We start from the raw sequence: 20,005 nt of genomic DNA on the forward strand, positions 1-20,005 counted from the left end.
TCCAGGTTAAAATAACACCAAAGTGCCTCGTTTCTATGCTGGAGATGTAGAGATGCACCGATCTGATATCTGGTCCCATCCTGACTGAAAAAGCTGACTCTGGTATTTTGACAAAGGGCTGAAATGACTTGTTGAAGTCTGCGAAGCATCTAACCAGGATCCCTCGTAGACACTACGTATTAGTTTTGACTACATGCAGATGCAGGGAGGCAGACCCGTGGGAGTTGCTGGTTGAGGCTGAATAGTTCAAAAGATTCTCTCCCGTGTGTTTTCCTTGAATCTGAGGTAAAACATCAAGACAGGAAGGAAAGATGTGAAGGAGAATTCATGAGAGGAAGCCTTTCTTTTTGAAGTTTGTGTTTGATTGGTGATTGTAATTTGGCTGCAGGCGAGGACGGATGGCTCTGTGATAGACTGGAGACCTGAGTCCCTCAGTGACAGCTGGGATAGACTCCAGCATCCCAACAGCTCTGAGCTGGATAAACAGTTATGAAAATGATTGGATGGATCTTTACCTGATGTGAAATGACTGATGGCAGCTAAACTACAGCCGTCACTTCACTTTATCATTGTTTAAAGTTCAAACACCCACATATTAGAAGGCAAATGCAGATTAAACTACCGTCTACTTCATTTGGTACTCACGCTGATATACTTTTTTCCTGAACCACTCAATCATGTATCTCATTTCCCTTCATGAAGGATGATCCACTGTGTCCTTTGCTAAAGAAGGTAATAAAGGAAGCGTCTTTCCTTGGTAATATTCCAACTATTCGACCACAACCTTCATCTCTCAGCTGCTTAGGCTTTCAAACAGGTCTTGCACACTGTAATCCATCTTTATTGCTTAAATGTCATTTCTGGTACTCTGACTTTGGTCCTGCCTGTAATATATACAGTTTGTAATATATACAATAAACACAGTTATTTCAATAAAGACGTTTATTCTGTATCAAGCAGTAAACGGGAACTGTGGATACTTTTCATAGATGCAACCCGGTTTTATTGTGGACAGCAGAAGGTGCCTCTGCTTTCAGTTCTGTAACGGTGGGGGGGTTGCTTGGATTTCAACAGGAGTGTAAATAATCACCTGAAATTCTGTAATTAAAGGTGTGTTTATGATTTGAAGCGAACTTCAGAGGCCTAAAAACAAGACCTGTGTAACATGAAGTGGGCTGTGTTGCTGTCATTGCACAATAGTTAAGAGAAAACGCACACACACTGCGTGTCAGACGGGCCTGTGCAGCAGACTGAGATGATAAAACACAGATGTGCTCTCACCATTTAACATCAGGAGCCACTGTAGCTCTAAAGGCTGCACTCATATTTCTCATTTTGGAAGCTTTGTGTGATGGAAAAACAAAACACAACAATGAAGATGGAAAGCTACGGTTTCCTGGCGGAGGGAGCGACAGTCGGGAGTGTGGAAGTGGTCGGATGTTGCTTGTTTTCCAAGAGCCGCAGTTTCACTGCTTGTTTCTTGCAAACCATGTTGCACAAACAAGCATGATTAACTTGATATCTCAGGAAATTGAATAATGGTCGGGCTCACTGTTCACTGCAGACAGGAAATAATTGTGCGATTGCGCTGCCAGGTCGTTGGTGTGCTGCTCTTCCTTCACTGCCAGAATGGGTTCAAGAGTTTGTCACAGAGGAACAATTCCACTTCAGTGCACAGCCTGTTTGGGACCAGTGGAAATGAGGGTTTGGTCAGTGTGGTGGATGAGGTCAGCCCATTGATGTCATCCTGTTTGACTCCAGTTTTGTGTTTTTGTTCAGGTTCGTCTTGGTCTTCAGCTGCCTGGTCCTCTCTGTGTTCTCCACCATCCCGGCTCATCAGGAGTTCTCCTCCTACTGCCTGCTCATTCTGGTAAGCACCTGGAAAAATGTTCTTCTGCCAGGAACTCTAAGCAATCAGCTCTTTAATTCATTGACATCTACAATATACCCAAGCATACGTGTAGTACATACAGTAAGACCATCCATGAGGCTGCTCCACCACCTTAGAGGGGATTTGTCTTTCCTTGCACGATCAGCTTTCTCCTCTAAACCAGTTAAAGAATATGCTCCCAAAGAATTTAAAAACGTTTGCAGAGTTTCATTCATTATTCTCATTAGAACTGCTTCTTGTTTGTGTATAAATTTATATGTATATGATGAATTTTGATATTTGATGTTTTGACATTTGTTACTGTCTGCGTGTGTGTGTGTGTGTGTCAGTAGTGTGCGTGTTGTGTGGTCTGCAGGAAAACTAGGAAACATCTTTCCTGGCCTGAATAACACAGACAGTCCCAGCTTATCAGATAACAGCATATCTAAGCTGATAAAAACAAAAAGAGCTGACAGGAGATTCTCTTCATGCTCTTTTTCATACATGTTTGAACACTTCAATATAAATTTCAACTTCAGGTGGATCATCGTCCTCGGCTTGCTCTCGTATTGAGGATATTTGAGGGTGTGGGAGTTTGTAGAGCCAGTCTGTGTGTGTTTTCTGTGGACTTGGTGAAAGCAGTCGGTCACGGACTGTGAGCTCGTCGGTGCCTGTACGACTGTAGTCTTTATGCTGGCATTGAGTCAGACAGCACGAAGTGATCTCAGGCAGTTTGCTGCAGTTTGGCTCTTTTAGGTATCTTCTTCCTGTCGTATGATGGTGGTCGTCTCTCCATGATCAGGCTCTTTATTGATTGACCTTCCTTGACTACTTTAAGCTCCACATCAGAAATATTCAAATCCATACAAAGTTTTCCATCATAGTATGTCAGTTAGCCCTCCTTCACTAACTCTCCAAAAGTTACTGATATTGAGTTTTATTCCTTATGTTCAAGGTTACAGCTGAGTTGGACCACTGTTACAAACAAATAGAAAATATAAAAAATATATTTGAAATTCAGTGTCTAACACTGTTTATTAGGGACACTTTTATCATCGCGTGGCAGATTGATGCGTTTCCCTTACAGAAAAAAGAATTCCACTCTAAATTTAACCTGAAAAGATGCATGAAAAGTCACCAGAAGGAAATGACATTTTAAATTTCCTGCGAGTGGATCACCAGAGTCTCGACCTCCTGCGACCTCCCAAATTTTAATTAAATCTTTGAAGCCTCAGTTCTTCTCCTCCTTATCTTCCTCCTCCTCAGATTCAGCATCCAGGTGTGTGACTTCCACCTGCCTGACTGGAGAGTTTCAGACTTCTGAGATGTGAGACTCTCATCCCACAAACTGAGTTTCTCTAGCTCTTTGGTGTCTCTGACATTGGAGGGTTTTTGTAAGAGCAACATAATACCTCAGGAGAGAACAAATATGTGACAGACTTATTCATTCACTTTGCACACGACATTTGTATCCTTATTTTATCACGTCACCCGCTGACCCCAAATTTTCATCCAGAGTAACCGAGCATAATAATCATTGTTCCAGTGTAACCTCATTTAGCACATTTTCAAGATATTGCAGTGTAAGCGTACGTTTACAAAAGGTACATCTGACCGCTTCCTTTCAGTCTGATTAACTGACACAGATGTAAGACCTCAGGCCTGCGGACCGCTCAGAAACCCCTGAAACCACCCGGAGTGATTTTGGCTGCCGTTGCGTGAAATCGGTCACAAAGTTGGTGCTGCACCAAAAACTTCAGGTTCCTTTGGTCGCCCACAGCTGACCTATACTTTTCATACAAAATGCTGACCTGTCTCTAAACGCTGAGCTGCAGTGAAACTTGAAAAACTGAGTCACAAACTGGAAACGGAGAATGTTTAAAAAGTCGAGTGCTGGCTCAGTTTTTCTTTGCAGATGAATGTTGTCTGTTCCTGGTTTGCATTTCACTTTTTCAGGTTTCCCTGCTGGTTAGCAGTTATTTTGAGTGTTTGCAAACATGTTGGTATCTTCCACTGCAAACTATCAGTGACCACAGTAATCTGCTAGCAATCAAAACAATTGTAGGGAGATGTTTTTTTTATTTCAGTGCCGTATTCAGAAACAGGTAAACATATTTTTTCTTACTGATCGGTCGGCTCTCTGGATGTGTGTGGCTGGGGCCGAACATGGAATGTAATCTGGTATTTTCCATTTTACTCATGCACTTAGCTGCATGAGTAAAATTATATATTAATTACAAAATATCAGTGATCCTGTAAATTAACCAAGATGTGAAGTGAAAGAGGAAAAATGAGGCAGTCTGCAGAAAATACCCAGTAATTTGTGTAATTTGTGCTAATTGTGATCGCTGACAAACTGTGCGGAGGAGTGGGAGATAAATAAGGAATATGATGAGCAGTTAACAACGTTGCCTTTCCTTTGAATGTCTTGTTTAAAGAAGTTCTGAACAGAAACCAAAGTATGAATTGGTGAAAGGAGAATTTGCCATTATGAATAAGCCATACGGCCATCGGGAAAACTCTCGGGGTCGACCTCGGGATAACAGAATAAATGGCAGATTTAAGTGCCTGCCCTCAAACTGAGAACTCCACTTTCTTTAAGTACTAACAAATTGAGTTCAAAGATGTCTTGAGAAGAAAGCGAGGAACGGTGGGCACGGGAGCAGAAATGCCTTTTTAACAGACTCTTCACGTTTTTCTTTTCTTTTCTCTTTTTTTTTAAAAAAAAAAAGCTTTTGCAGAAGAAGAGGTCACTTTTTTTGCACGGGCAGCATTTACTGCACATGATTGCCCCTGCAGCTGGAGCTGCCATTTCACAAATTGCACTACGCTAATTGCATCAGCGTTTCCATCTAATGGAAGGTAAAGCCGTGCGTGTGCATTAACAGATGACCCGTCTCAGTCATTTTAACACACAATACTTTTGTCAACCCGGCATCCATTTAAATGAGACAAACACTGCATTAATGACGTATAATGACATGTGATCAATGCAGCAAATAATTACTAATGTAAATTTACACTGATGTGCCAAAATAATAAGACCAGCCCAAGATAATGTGCTGCTGGTATTTGCATCTGAAATATAGACAGGCTATCATGACATCATCCAGGGGTTAGTGAGGTCTCGTTATAAAGCCTCAAGTTTTAAAACCAGATGTGATGAGTGAGAGGTGGATCCGACTGTCAAACTGATCACGCCTGGAGCTGGAGCATGCTCATTGGTCATTAACTTGTGGTCAAGGTCAAGTTCAAGTTTATTTATATAGCACATTTCCAACAGTCCACACAGCACAAAGTGCTTAACAATGTAAAACCACTAAAATCAATAAAATGCACAACCGTGATGCAGTAAAATATAGAAGACAATAAGTCAATAAAACAACTAAAACAACAACTTATGATTGACAAGTAACTGGCCAGTGATTAAATAACCAAATTTTAAAGAGTTTAATAAATAGTTTAGGTTGGAGGAGATGCCGTGGCTAAAGAGATTACATCTCTCCACTGGCTTAGGAACACCTCACAGGAGGCGGCCGGTGAGAGGGAGAGCACCTTCACTGCTTAGGCTGCTTTCCCTGCCACCCAGCCCCGGATAACCGGAAGAAAACAGATAATTAATCATTTCTAAAATGAGTGACTGAGCTCATAAAATCAGCAGGAAAGCATTCACAGAGTTCTGTGTGAAGGACTGTTTCCTGTTTACTTTTCAGGACCAGATGTCTTTGCCTCCTGGTGGCCATTAAAAAGAATGCAGCGTGTATCTTTTATAACATCTGTAGACAGAACTCAAGCTTCTTAACCTCTGAGCTAATGCTAGCTGGCTTGGTTAGCAGGTTACATCTATACACTGTACAGTCTACTCGAGCACATATCTGCTAATTAGTGCTAAGTTAAGTCACCACAGTGGGTTTGATTTGGCAGATCTTCCTGAAACGCATCCAAAGGGTCTAGCATTGTGGCTAGCATCAGTGCTAAGTAATGAAATAATATTAGAACTGAATTGAAGTGAAGGAGACTTCTCGGACAGTCGCTTCGTACCATTAAAAGCACAACAGGTCAAGTAAGTGCATTAAAAAGCTCCAAAAAGCACTAACAGCAGAGTCCAGTTCACTGGTTCATTTAGCAAAGGTAAAGCCCAGCATACGAGTAACAGCCAAGATACGACCTACCACACCCCCAACAGTGCCTAACGTCAAGCCAGATAGCAAGGAAACATTGTCAATATCAGGTGATGTCATTGAATCAACGTTGACCCTAACGTTGACCTAACGTCACTCTTGCACCCTTTTTTAATATTGAAACAACGTCAGGTTTTGATATTGAATCAATGTTGAAACCTGACATTGATTCGACGTTATATTTTCTAATACTGTTGACATTGAAACAATATCAGAATCTGACATTGAAACAATGTCAGATTCTGATATTGAAACACTGTTAAAAAAAATAATTCAGTTGTTATGAAGGGAGAAATCAGCTGTAGAGATCAAAGCTCTGTTTGTATACCAGGCTGTAAACCTGTTTACTTCTGCTGTAAAATTGGACTTTTTAACATCGAAGTCTACGTTGATCGACTCACGTCAGGAGACAGCCTCAAGTGGACATTACAGGAACTGCACTTTGTGGCATTTTTACACTGGCTTGACTTTTGAGTCTCTGTGGAGACCAGTTGCTCAGTTCCCAGAGCCTGATGTTAAAATACTGAGCCAAAACTATGCTGTGTCTTTCTTTTATACACATCAGCCGCGCTCCACCAACAACCTGTAAGTTTGTCTCTCCTCAGTCCAACCATGACCCGGACTGTCAGGCACATTTGTTCTGGTCCTTACATCTGCTTCTCTCTTTGCCAGTGTATTTGGTGCATAACTGTTTACTTCCTGTCTAATATATCCACTGGCTTAACTGTGTTTGATTTAATCCCTGGAAAACCAGATTAATGCTCTCTGTTGCCGTCATCAACACGCTTCCAAAACAACTGTTGTTTCTATGCTTCCAACAGGAGTTTGTGATGATTGTGGTGTTCGGGTTGGAATTCATCATCCGTATCTGGTCAGCGGGATGCTGCTGTCGCTACAGAGGATGGCAGGGTCGGCTGCGCTTTGCCAGGAAGCCCTTTTGTGTCATCGGTGAGTCTTTGGGCCACGCCTTTCTTTTTTTTTGGGTGATTAATTCGCTGCTTAAAGGTTTTGTTTTCCAGCTACAAAGCCATTCCCTTCTCATTGTTTCACCCTACAGTTGCCCTCTAGCGGACCGCTCTGCGTCCTCTCTGTGAATGCAGCCCATGGCACGCTATTGACCAAAGTCTGCTGGTGTCATTTTCAGCTGTGGTCAGGCCTCATAAGCGCAGAGAGCATTTACGTAATGAGGTTGCATTAACTGCCTTTTATTCTTTCCACTGTTTAGACAAGGATCGCTCTGCTGCTTCTTTCAAAGTACAGTAGGGCGCTCGCAGGGAGGGAGAGCAGGGCTCCGAGGTCAGCGAGTGCGTCGCAAGCTCCGGTCGTCACTGTTCAGCACTGACGGGGGAGCGAGCAAAAGAAGAGTGAAATATAAGTAAGAGATAAGGAGAAATGGAGAAGACGACGGCGTGTGATGGCGAGCGTGGAAAAATAATAAAGTGAGAAAGTAAAAGAAAGGATTTGAAGGATAAATGGAGCTGAATCATAACGCACATCCCTACAGAGAGAAACCCTGTGACTGTGCTGCAGTATAAAATGACTCTGTCTGCGTCTGTGTGTAGTTTTGGTCGTATTACAACTTTTATTATACTAATTTTAGTTTCTGTGCACAGACATCGACTTTAACTCCAGAGCATGACGGCAATTATTCTCCATCATTTGCAGAAAAACGTTTGGATTTTAAGATTTCAGAGTGATAGTGGGTGATTTCTTTGTGTTAGTGTGACTGAATCGGAAATATTGGTAGCTCTTCCCACTAAACCAGTGCAGAACCAGCTCTGGTTTAGTCCTCCATTGAACCAGCTCCCACTGTGGCCGGTTTGGAGACTGAACGCTGGGTAGCAGAAGCTGACGTAACTGTCATGGCAGTAAAATACTTGTGGGATAAATGTATAAAATAATGTGAATTTCTCACCTAATGTCAGTGACTAATTATCACTTTTTACTTGTAGCATGGTATAAAATGTCACAGGACAAGCTGGAAAATGCACAGATTGTTACCAGATTACTCCTGGATCTTTGAAGCAGCTGGTCTTTGAGGATGGTTTTAGTGTGGAGCTCTGATAAGGCAGGAATGAAGCAGATATCCAGCCTGCTACAGAGAACTGCAGGAAAACCAGATTCATAGATTAATGCTGTTCAAGGATTTATGAAACACAGAATTTGTGCTACTGGCAAAACTTTTTTGTTGTTGTTGTTGATTTTTTTCTGCCATGACTGCAGTTATTTCTTTATATGAAGATTTCTAAATGAGCAAACTCCTGGTTTATGCCAAGTTTAGCCCCTGGCAGGTTAAATGAAGTGAAACTGGTTGTGTAGCTCAGTCTTTCCTCAGTCTGGGCATTGCTGTATCGCCAGGATTATTGTTAGGATTATCATGAATTAATTTGACTTCAGAGATGCTGAAAGCCTTGAGAATGGCAAGACTTAAAGTGGATCATGTCTTTAGTGGAAAGAGAAAAATGTGAGTAGCTTTGAGTGCCGTTTTATGCAACATCTCCTTGAGTATGATATGTAGGGTCAGTGACCTTTAATTGATCATAGTGTTGGTTCAGGTAGGCCATGAAGTCAGCCTACAGCTACCAAATCTCAGGTAGGTTGCACTGTATATGCTACTTTAGCCTTCACACAGGTGCTGCACACCTGCAAGCCACTTTGCAACCAGCCTCCATCCAATTATCTCCGTTTCTGACTCGGTGTCCTATCAGTGATGTCAGCTCGGTTATGTGCTGATGTTCTTCTAGAGCCATGTCAAACATAAGTGGTTGTAGATGGAAACAGGAGGGCTTGTTTTTACTTCAGTGATTCTAAACAAACTCTGTGCATATTTGTGTGATAGTTTGAAAGTGCCTAAAGGTGTAGAAAGTGAGCTCATCCAGACAGCGGTGAATCTTACGAATGATTTATTTGTATCCAACCTTGAAGAACACAAATGTATTTTCCCTTTTCTTTAATCCTGGATTTAGAAAACTCTGTAAAAGCTACAGGACAGATTAGCTTTTATACAGACAGGAAAAATCTGTATGCTGTATTAACCACTGATATTTGCGCAGATAGTCAAAACATTTACAGAGTTCAACACACGTTTAGAGAAGAACACTAGGGTGATGGTACTGTCATGCTAACATTTGCACAACCTGGGGAAAGTAAACCTGTCTGACTGCCTTCAACTGGTGCAGAACGCTGCCGCTCGCCTGTTGACCGGTTAAAAAAAAAGAGAACACATCACTCCGGTTCTCTGCTCTCTCCACTGGCTCCCAGTTGCCTTTAGGATTGATTTTAAAATCTTATTGCTGGCTTTTAAGGTTTTAAATGGCACTGCACCTTCTTACCTGTCAGAACTCCTTAGTACTTATCGCCCCAGGAGATCTTTGAGGTCAGCCAACCTGATGCTTTTAGATGTTCCCAGGTATAAATTAAAGACAAAGGGAGAGAGGGCGTTTGCTGTGGCTGCACCCAGACTGTGGAACAGTTTACCTCCTCACGTCAGACTCTCCAAAAGCCTAGAAACTTTTAAAACCGCTCTTAAAACTCACCTCTTTTCATTGGCTTTTAGAAAGGGTTAATTTATTTGTTTTATATATTTTTATTTTATTTTTATCAGCGAGGTGTTATTACGAAATTGTGTTCTATTGTATTTTTATCTGTATTTACTGTACAGCACTTTGGTCAGCCTTGGTTGTTTTTAAATGTGCTCTATAAATAAACTTGACTTGACTTGACTCCTGAAAATCATTCAGGAGTCAGTTTAGGTATTTATACTTGAGTATTTCCATTTTAAGCTGCTCTGTAAGTGTAATAAAAATATTAATCTTGTAAACATGAGTGCTTTTAGTTTTTATACTTTTGCTGATAGTACTTTTTAAACTCGAGCAACATTTACTTTAATGGATGCACGGGATCTGACTGATCTGTCTTACATTAAAATGCTTTAATAATGCTAGAATAATAAGATATCCTGGTCTGAATATCTAAAAATAATACAGCCTCCAGCTGAACTCATTTAAAATGTTCTTCCTTTTGCTGTTACTTTTGGCCCAGAAGTTAAATCATTTCTTCTTCTTCTGTGGAGTCCTTTAAGCAGTTCTTTTTTTCTTTTCACTTTGGCTGCTGCATCGTGCCCAGTGGAAATTCTGTTAACCAGTTTATTTGTGGCAGCAGGGCTCCCTAATTACTCGCGATCAAGCAGCTTCACTGGAGCCGTACGGCGGCATGTTGATGCCAAAACAGCCGAACGCCAAAGGAAGTTTCTGTGCTCAGAATAAGCACCGTGTGCAGAATCTTCATGTTGATATGACGTTTTAACCAGCGTGATCTAAAGATGTGTTAGTCTGTGACTTCAGAGCGACCAACATTAACTCGCAAATGAAGCGGGAATGAAAACTAGCATCGCTTTAACTGGTGTGAACAGGTGATTTGTCCCTGTGAGTCATTTAAAAGACCAAAGACTCCCCGGGGGTTAAAGGAAGCATGTCCGCTGACAGCCTGAGTAAATGACTCCATGGTGGCTGTGATGCACATGGCTCGGCCCTTATGGAGATGCATCTGAATGATGCGCCTGAGGATGGACTGTCATAATATGCAGATTTCTTGTGTTTGTCTGGTTTCACGCTCACATTCTTTCGTGTGAAGTTTTGCCTGAAGCTCAGAACACTGTGTTTCAAATGAAGACCTTCAAATTGTGATCATTCATCACAATTTGATCATATCAACCATCAACTCTGCAGGTTTGCATTCGGATCTGTTCTGGAAACTGAATATGTTCTGCATATGTGCACTTGCTGTTGCTGGTCCTGCTTGCCCTTACATGCTATCAATGTCTAAAGTTTTTAAAAATCTGCAGAAAGTGCAGCTTTGCAGTGGAGGTGTTTAAAAATGGGAGGCTGCCCACCGGTCTGTGTAGTTTCATTGAGAAGCTGAGCTCTTTGCCGTCTTTAAGTTCTAAACTGGGAAGAAGTTGGTTTGTGAAAAACTCAGACTGAAATACACAATTTCTATCCTGGTTGTGGAACACTGGACCTGGAATGATATTTAAGGATAAGTGAGGATAGGAGTTTGTCCAACCAGTCTACATGTGTTTCGTGGACTTCATTCACCTGCATCCTTTGGTTTAACCTGTAGGGAAGTGCTTCAGTAGTACAGTGTATCTGGCCTGATGTTACAGGCCATTTAGTCCATGTACAAGTGTGTTTTGGGCGGGCGGTTTGGGCAGCTCCTCAGAAACCCAGATCTGGACAAGCGGATTGATGAATGGATGTGTGATGAGTGAAAATGTTCCTACATTTTTGACTTCACTGTTGGGGAGCTATCGGGAGATGTGCTGTCTGTAGGGCTGAATGCCTGTGTAGAGTCAGCTGGACTGATTTAAATCTTTGGATTCTTTGTGGGGTTTTTTTTTTTTTTTTTACTTTCCTCTGAGCACCTTCAAAGTCGGCGAGCTCTGCTGGTGCCCCTTTAATGTATTTGTAATGCCGCTGCTGCTCATGACCTTTCCCCTTTCTCTTCCTCTCCCCACTGTGGGTCAACTGATCTGTTTATTTATACGACCATCAGCTTCACCTCAACAAACATTCTCTCTTTTAAAAAAATGGGTTCAACTGAAGGACAGAAGGGAAATCCTCTCGTACACAGTGAAGTAAAATAGCACGGCCCGGGTGTAGAGTTTAACGCGGAGCATCGCCGAGATGAAAGAGACGGGGAGATTTGGGGGTTTTTTTTGAGTTGGACGAGGTCTTATTTGTCTGTGCTCTTTGTGGGTTTGGTGTTATTCATGTGCTTGCTGTGCTTTGTGTGAACTTCCTCTGCACAGAGTCAGATCTGTGTGCGTCTGCCTCTCTGTGCCCGTGTTTACGTCTGTCACAGTTTTTATGCTCTTATGGGAAATTAAAAGGAAACAAAGCAGAAGTGTGAGCTCTGCTTTCAGATATACAGCAGAGCACTGTTTTAGCCAATTACCTCTCCCTCTGCTGTGTTTGTGTAAACAGCAGATCGATGCAGTAGCCAGGCAACTTAAATCAGCATATACTCTGTATAGGAAGAGGCCATAGGCTGCTATTGTGCTGTTGATGCCTGTGGCAGATTATGTCATCTCCAGTAATATGGAGCCTTTGTTGGGCTGATTTACTGCAGTGAGCAGCGAGAGATGACAACGCTGACTTACTGTTATTGCTGCTGCATGATAGACGTCGAACCGTCTAACTGGCGTTCAGATGAGAATGAATTTTGATAGGATGGTTTCACGTTAAGATCAATAACAACAAGATATACTTGCTTCTGTTTTCTTTTCTGCTAGCAGGAGTGAGCAGTCTTTTCTTTTTTTTGGAGCTGTCAATGACATGAGGGAAATAGTCGTGTTTTTTCTGAGAGCCAGTTTTCTTATTTTTTGAGTGCACACAGAACGTACACATAAATCACTACACATAATCGCTAGGGGTGCAACGATACTCTTATCGATATTGAACCGTTCGATACAGTGCTTTCGGTTCGGTACGCATATGTATCGAACAATACAAAATTTGTAATTTATTTTATCAACTTTCCTTCTGACGATGCTGTCTGTGTTGAGCGCTCAGTGAATCTGCGTTCGACTACTCCGCCTAGGCTGCACTGTCGAGCGCAGATCCACTGAGCGCTCAACACAGACAGCATCGTCAGAAGGAAGAGCGCAGGGCAAGCTAGCGAGACAGAAGTTAAGCTCTCCTTGCAACATGGCAAATTGAACCTCCCCCAACCTCATTCAGATCTGGCGTTTGGAATTATTTTGGTTTTCATGTGAGGTATGACCCTGAAGGTAAGCGCGTCATGGACTAAAGTAAAACAGTATGTTGGATGTGCCACGCAATGCTCAATTACATGGGTGGGAACTAGTGTGTTAGCGCAGTTAGCTCGTTAACGTGTTGGCCGTCTAGCCCCACGCAGGGGTAGCTCGTTAACGGAGATTTGCCGTGTTGTGGCGTTAACGTCATTTCAACGAGATTAACGCTGACAGCACTAGTGGGAACACAACGAATATGACTGCACATTTACGCAGACATCATCCTAGTGCAAAGACAAGTGGAAGCAGACAAAAACAACAAGCATGCATGCTGCAGAAGAACACTGCCACTAGCTAACTGCTCAGCGCGGCAACGGCATAGCAACAACAACAACAACACACAGGGCGCCCTCTGACTCCGGAAGGACACACCGTCGCAGCGAGAGGGCGTCACCCGTCACTATGGCAACATAAATAAAACATAACTGTACAAACAGAACCCCGAATAGCCCTGACCAGCTACATAGCCCCCACCTAAGGGGTCAGTCGTCCCCGACGACCCCATTACCCCACACAAAGTCCTGCAAATGTCCAGGTGCCTTCTTTTGGCGCATCGGCCGGTCACGACCGGCGGGGGGAAAGTCACTCGGGTCAGAACATGGGGTGCCACCATCATCCCACTTCTGACACCAATGTGGCGAGCTCAGACAACGAAGAGACGGAGGTATCGTTTGGTCTGTGCTTCCCGTGAGCTAGCCAGGGAGCACAGCCGTTTATTGACATCTGCAGAAGAACACTGCCGCTAGCTAACTGCTCAGCGCGGCAACCGCACAGCCACAACAACAACACATAGGGCGCCCTCTGACCCCGGAAGGACACACCGTCGCAGCGAGAGGGCGTCACGCGTCACTATGGCAACATAAACAAAACATAACTGTACAAACAGAACCCTGAACAGCCCTGACCCGCTACAATATGCTGCTGAGAATATAGCCCATAAGAAGCGTATAGTATAGCTTTTATTTTGGAAAGAGCCATTTCTCTGTAATAAACTCTCTTTTCCAAAGATGAGTGATTCCCCAATCAGATACAGGTGTTACCGCGCCAGATCCGCGGCCCCGAACCGTAGTAAGGAAACCTCTGGCAGTTACTTGAAGGTTCCGTAACTGACTCGTAGCCAGCAACAGCTTACTATACAGGTCAACTCCGCTAGCAAAAAGATCGAAGGAGGCGTAGGAAACTGCTTCACCGAACTTTATTTCTTCTCTAAGGCACGAACACCGCGTACAGTGGGCTGAAACAGTTTACTCACAGCGAGCATCGCCGACACAACTCTGGCTGTCGACGGAGTTATTATATTCCTTTTATTTATTTTCTTTTCGTCTCTTCCGTAGCTAACCGTTACTTTTTCCCCTTCTCCGCTCTCTCTCTTCACACACACACCAGGCAGTCCCGCTACACACATCCCGAATACATTTCCCATCAGGCTTCATCCTTAAAGGGCCATGCCTGTAACACAGGGCTTGCAAAATCGCTAGCCCGACGTCCCGGGGCTAGCGGGCTATTGTAGGAAGGGCTATTGTAGAAAGGAAAAATATATGTCAATGCTTTTGCATTCTTTCGGAAATGTAGCTGGGTAATTATGTCATTGGCATCGGTGAGCCACTGTCAATATGTGACATATTGAAATCGCGTTTGAATTTGCGCTTGTGTTTTGCTTTCACTTTGCAAATGTCCAGGTGCCTTCTTTTGGCGCACCGGCCGGTCACGACCGGCGGGGGGAAAGTCACTCGGGTCAGAACATGGGGTGCCACCATCATCCCACTTCTGACACCAATGTGGCGAGCTCAGACAACGAGGAGACGGAGGTGTCGTTTGGTCTTGCTTCCCGTGAGCTAGCCAGGGAGCACAGCCGTTTATTGACATCTGCAGAAGAACACTGCCGCTAGCTAACTGCTCAGCGCGGCAACGGCATAGCAACAACAACAACAACACACAGGGCGCCCTCTGACCCCGGAAGGACACACCGTCGCAGCGAGAGGGCGTCACCCGTCACTATGGCAACATAAACAAAACATAACTGTACAAACAGAACCCCGAACAGCCCTGACCAGCTACAATATGCTGCTGAGAATATAGCCCAGAAGAAGCGTATAGTATAGCTTTTATTTAGGAAAGAGCCATTTCTCTGTAATAAACTCTCTTTTCCAAAGATGAGTGATTCCTCAATCAGATACAGGGCTCGCAAAATCGCTAGCCCGACAGCGAGCTGAGTGTTGAAATTAGTGATTAAAAAACTCAATTTCTGAGCTCTTGTTTCATGTTTACGTAGCTGACCGTTTATGGAAGGAAGGCAGTGAAGCAAGGCACCCCGAAGCAAGTAAGATTCACTCCACAGGCCGTTAGAGGCATGTGGCGTGTATATTCGAGTCCATTCAGATATTAGTAATATTGAATATTTAATCAATTTTAGTATTACAGTAATATATATCTCCAGTAAATAGATCTGACAGCAGGTCAACTTATGCCAAGCTGGCCTCCAGGGTTATAATGCACAGTCGGGAAGCCTTTCTGGGATCATAAAGTTCTCTGGCACCACCCATAAATACCAAAAACTACACTTCCAGGTGGTCTCTGTGTGTCCACTTTCAGCACTGCTGATGTTTTATTATCAATCTGTGGAAGTCCGGTTCTGCCAACTTTCCCTCGGTTAAAATTTTTTCTTTAAATATAGACTCTGTGCACAAGTGTTGGTGCACACCTCTGAGCCTTTGAATTCAAGTGTTTCAGTCACAGGTGTATAAAATCAAGCACAGAGAAGGTAAAGTGCATAAACATGAATAATGCTCTGTTGACTCAGTAACTGCAGAGGTCCAAACTTCAGCTAGCATTAGCATCAAAATCAGTTTTCATAATCCACCATAATAAAAACTGTATTTCAAGTTTTTCTGATCTTTTTGTGGTCGTCTTCCTCTGGCATGCCAGGAGCTTCACGGCCTGGTTCCTGTAGCAAGGTAGCTCCTGTAGGTGTAGTGTGTTGGTGACCCAGCAGATTTGTCTGTATAGTGTAGCTTTGTATAGATTATTTCTGTTTGAAAACACATATTTATCAGTGCAGATCATTTTAAAGGCAGCTTCATAAAGAATTGTATCCTCTTCTGCTGGTAAGCCGTCGTTTTGTGTTTTCATTCCAGACATCATAGTGCTGATAGCGTCAGTGGCGGTGGTGTCAGCAGGTAGCCAGGGCAACATCTTTGCCACGTCAGTCCTGCGAAGCCTGCGTTTCCTGCAGATCCTACGAATGGTGCGAATGGACCGAAGGGGAGGCACCTGGAAGCTGTTGGGCTCTGTAGTCTACGCACACAGCAAGGTAGGCGAGGAGGGCATCTGCAGATCAAGCTTCTGATCAAGCTTCAGGGAATCTCAAGATGTTTCTGTAACGCTATGTTTATACGATTAAAACAATTAAAGGTGTTAAAGATGAAATGTTATCAGAATCAGAATCAGAAAGGGGTTTATTGCCAAATGTTGAGCAGGTTTACAACATTAGGAAATTGCTGCGGTGCTTCAGTGCAAACATACTGTCATAAATTGCGATTAAATAGGCGATTAAATGCAGTATTTATTTATTTTTAAGCTAGTAGACTAATCTTGCATGATAGTTTGATTGCTCTTCCTTGCTATTTTGAGGTCACAGAGGGTTTCATGAGCATTCATCACCTACCTAAATGTTCCTGATAAAGTGTACACCAGCACAGCTGTGTTCCTACAGCGTTGTTCGAGCAGAGCAATGAGTCAGATTAGCTGCAGTCCCTGATTTGCAGGTAACACTGGGCACATTCAGAGGTCTTGTAGAGTTCAGAGCAGGCAGTTCAGCAGCTGTTTTAGCAGCACATCAGGAAGTTGGTCGCAGTGTTTTATCATATTTATGTCTAAACCAATAAGTGACTGCATCAGAGGAAGGTTCTGTAAAGGGTCGTGACCTATCACGTCATTATTTTATTTCTGTTTCTGACCTCAGTGTTCAGAGAAAAGTGGTTTTAGGTCGATGTGCATTAAATAAATGCTCCTTTTTCCACCATTAAACTCTGAATGACCTCTTTGACTTCTGCAGGAACTGGTAACCGCCTGGTACATCGGCTTCTTGGTCCTCATCTTCTCTTCGTTCCTTGTCTACCTTGTGGAGAATAAGTTCAACAATGAGTTTGCTACGTATGCGGATGCCTTGTGGTGGGGCACGGTGAGTTTGGAGGAATTTCTGTACTTTAGTAAAAAGCCCTGATAGAAATGATTTTTTTAGCAGCTGTCAGCCAATCTCTGCAGCCACCTGACCCTCCTGAGTTAGACTTTCTTGGACATCAGCAGAGTACAGGTTTTACTCTGAGTATTTTCAGATGAGTGTGTCGTGCTCTGGATGCAGAAAAGCAGAATCCTTGCTGTTATTATCTCCTGTTCAGCTCTGCCTCTGAGCACCAACAGCCGTCCATAAACATTAGTCCTGCACGGCTCCGTTAAACACCATTATTAATCCGGCTCAGAAATTCATAATGGTGTAAAATAGCCTTTGTCATGAATGGTAATCAGAGCCTGAATGAAAAATGTTCAGGCTTCCAAATCAAAGAGGTAGATGGATGGATATCTGTACAGATGGGCAGATAAAACCGGCACAGTAATAAAGCCAAGTAAGGTTTTTCTGCCAGTTTCAGTCCACGGCCAGATACATCTGCCCCTGTCATTAAATGGTGAATACACTTCATTAAATGCTCCTTTTCAGGCTTTTGTTGAATACATGAGAATGCTTTTATCCAGCAGTCATATTTTGATGTACCATCAACTTAAATCATTACTGCAATTAACTCTTTTAATTCTATTAAAACTTCACTTGCTGACATCGAGATGTTTGAGTCCCATTTTCATTGAATCTGAGGTTTCATATTGTCAAAACGCCCTCTCCGTGTATATCTGCACAACATCATCAGATGCTCGGTAGGTCTTTGCACATAAAGGACAAGAGGAGTGCACATTCGGTGCCTTAGAAAACTTTATTTTTTCAGATAAGGCAGAATAAACATTTGAGCCGCCGGCTTTCAGCAGCGTTCTTGGAACCAAGGCCGCACAGACTGACGCCCGTTAAAGCCTCTGCGCAGGTTTAATCATTCAGATGTGATTGCAGTGCTTGAAGGCATCATTTAAAATCATGTCTCTGTATGAAGAAAATCAGGCTGTATGCAAAAGGGAAAAAGATGCAAATACAATGGAGCGATGCGTACTAGAAGACATTTAACACTGAGCAGTCTGACAGAAATAAAAGCAGTCTTAATAGATTGGTGTAAGTAAAGCAGAGGATGCATTTTCATTCAAGTCTACTAACCAAATAACCCCTTTTAATATCACTTAAAGGACCATTTCACCAAAACTGCAAAAGCTGCCTGAGGCACAAACAAAAAGATGAAACCAGTTTCTGTCCTACAACCTTTAAAAGATGCCTTTAAAAACAGGTCTCATATAGGTAGATATAGGTATAGGTATTCCACATGACTTTATAATTTCCAACTAATGACGTCTTACTGTTAAATAAAAAAACTACTAATAGCTTGTAGATGTTTAGATAAGTCATAGACAACCTCAGCGTTACCAGGTCACTTGCAAGTTCTGATACAGCACAAGTTTTAATTTTAAATATAACATTTGTTTAAAAGTTCCCTGTTTAAACAGCCAGGGGCTGCATATGAGCATCCATCAGGCCCTGATAATAATCATTGTTTTCACAGATCACCCTGACAACCATCGGCTACGGAGACAAGACGCCAAAGACGTGGACGGGGCGGATGCTGTCCGCGGGGTTCGCCCTCCTCGGCATCTCCTTCTTTGCCTTGCCAGCTGTAAGTTATTCTTTTTTTATGAATCAGTTTTCTGTAACAGGTTTTCATTTTTTTCTCTCATAAAGTTTCCTTTTTTATGAAATTTGCTTCTTTTTTAATGTAAATTTACAACCTTATTATTGCAGTTTATAATAATAATTATTGTTGTATTGTTGTAATAGAACATTCAGTTAATTTCCAGTCACAGTAATTCAGTCATTAAATTGAATTATGTACCTACTTGAGGACAAAAGTTCTCTGAAACAAGCTGTTTTAGCGCTTTCCTGCTCTCTTCTTATTGGCTAACTTCTGGAAGCCTGCACAGGAGCACTAGGATACTCTCTTTAAGTCACTGCTACCAGTGCACGAAACCACATCATGGTGTATTTGTGGTGTGTGTATTTATTTCTGTTTATATCATTTCAGGGTATTCTGGGTTCAGGCTTTGCCCTGAAGGTCCAGGAGCAGCACAGACAGAAGCACTTTGAGAAGAGAAGAAACCCAGCGGCCTACCTCATCCAGGTAAAACAGACACCCTGTTATTCTTTTGTCTCTGACACATATCTCTGCTTTGGGCTGGACAATGAAGACGTTAACGTTGACGATTCAATCCACTGTAGTGTTGTTAAAATCTATAAGCGACTGTCATTCTCCACTTTGTCCTTTTCCTTCGTGGACTCGACGAAACCCAGTGAAAAGCAGATATCGTCACCCTGTGCAGCCCAGTTCTCTCCTCATCTTCTCAAAGCTCAATCATCTCTTTCACCTCCTACTAGTATAGCCATAGACTGTATATAAAAGATGGTCATGGCTACCATGAGATCACCATTTGGGTTGTAGATTCCTGTTTTTCTTCCTTTCTTGCCGTTTTGAAAGCAGGCGTTACGAGCACAGGTGGAACCGAGGGATGTTCCACGGCTAACACATAGACAACCATCCGCACTCACATTCACACCAATAGGTGTGACAGACCCCAGCATGATGGTGGAATTGAACTCAGGACCTTTTTGCTGTGAGGCAGCTGTGCTAACCACCACTGCCCAAGGAAGATTCATGACAAGGAGAAAAAAACTGTGTGACTTTATTTATGCTTTGAAATGTCTGTTCAGCTCATCTAATCTAGATGATCTCTTGACGTTCCAAAGGCTTCTTCAGTTTTTAAAGCTGATGAGGAGTCAGTGTTGTAGGTGGCTGAAAGCATCTCTGTCCACTGAACTGAAGTGGTGTCCGGCAACTCCAACTATCTGCCACCTATGATTCGGTCCTGAGGTCCCTTTCCAGACGATCTAACAACATTCAGTCCTCGTCCTATATGACCTTAACAAACGACATGATGATA

At 42.8% G+C, this 20,005-nt stretch overlaps 1 protein-coding gene across 5 annotated transcripts in view; it reads left to right on the forward strand.

The window, feature by feature from the left end:
* Positions 1-20,005, forward strand: part of kcnq5b (potassium voltage-gated channel, KQT-like subfamily, member 5b) — a 138,984-nt gene that overhangs the window by 96,165 nt on the left and 22,814 nt on the right. For all 5 annotated transcript variants that reach the window (XM_085278093.1, XM_085278095.1, XM_085278094.1 and 2 more), the window contains exons 2-7: positions 1,780-1,870; positions 6,873-6,999; positions 16,000-16,175; positions 16,920-17,045; positions 18,577-18,687; positions 19,093-19,188. In XM_085278093.1, the coding sequence (XP_085134219.1) occupies positions 1,780-1,870; positions 6,873-6,999; positions 16,000-16,175; positions 16,920-17,045; positions 18,577-18,687; positions 19,093-19,188 (727 nt within the window). The remainder of the gene's footprint in view (positions 1-1,779; positions 1,871-6,872; positions 7,000-15,999; positions 16,176-16,919; positions 17,046-18,576; positions 18,688-19,092; positions 19,189-20,005) is intronic.

The sequence above is a fragment of the Mchenga conophoros genome, linkage group LG6, assembly GCF_057382185.1.
Source record: "Mchenga conophoros isolate Kocher_MC1m ecotype Shallow Benthic linkage group LG6, M_conophoros_male_GT1.1, whole genome shotgun sequence".
Classification (NCBI taxonomy): domain Eukaryota; kingdom Metazoa; phylum Chordata; class Actinopteri; order Cichliformes; family Cichlidae; genus Mchenga; species Mchenga conophoros.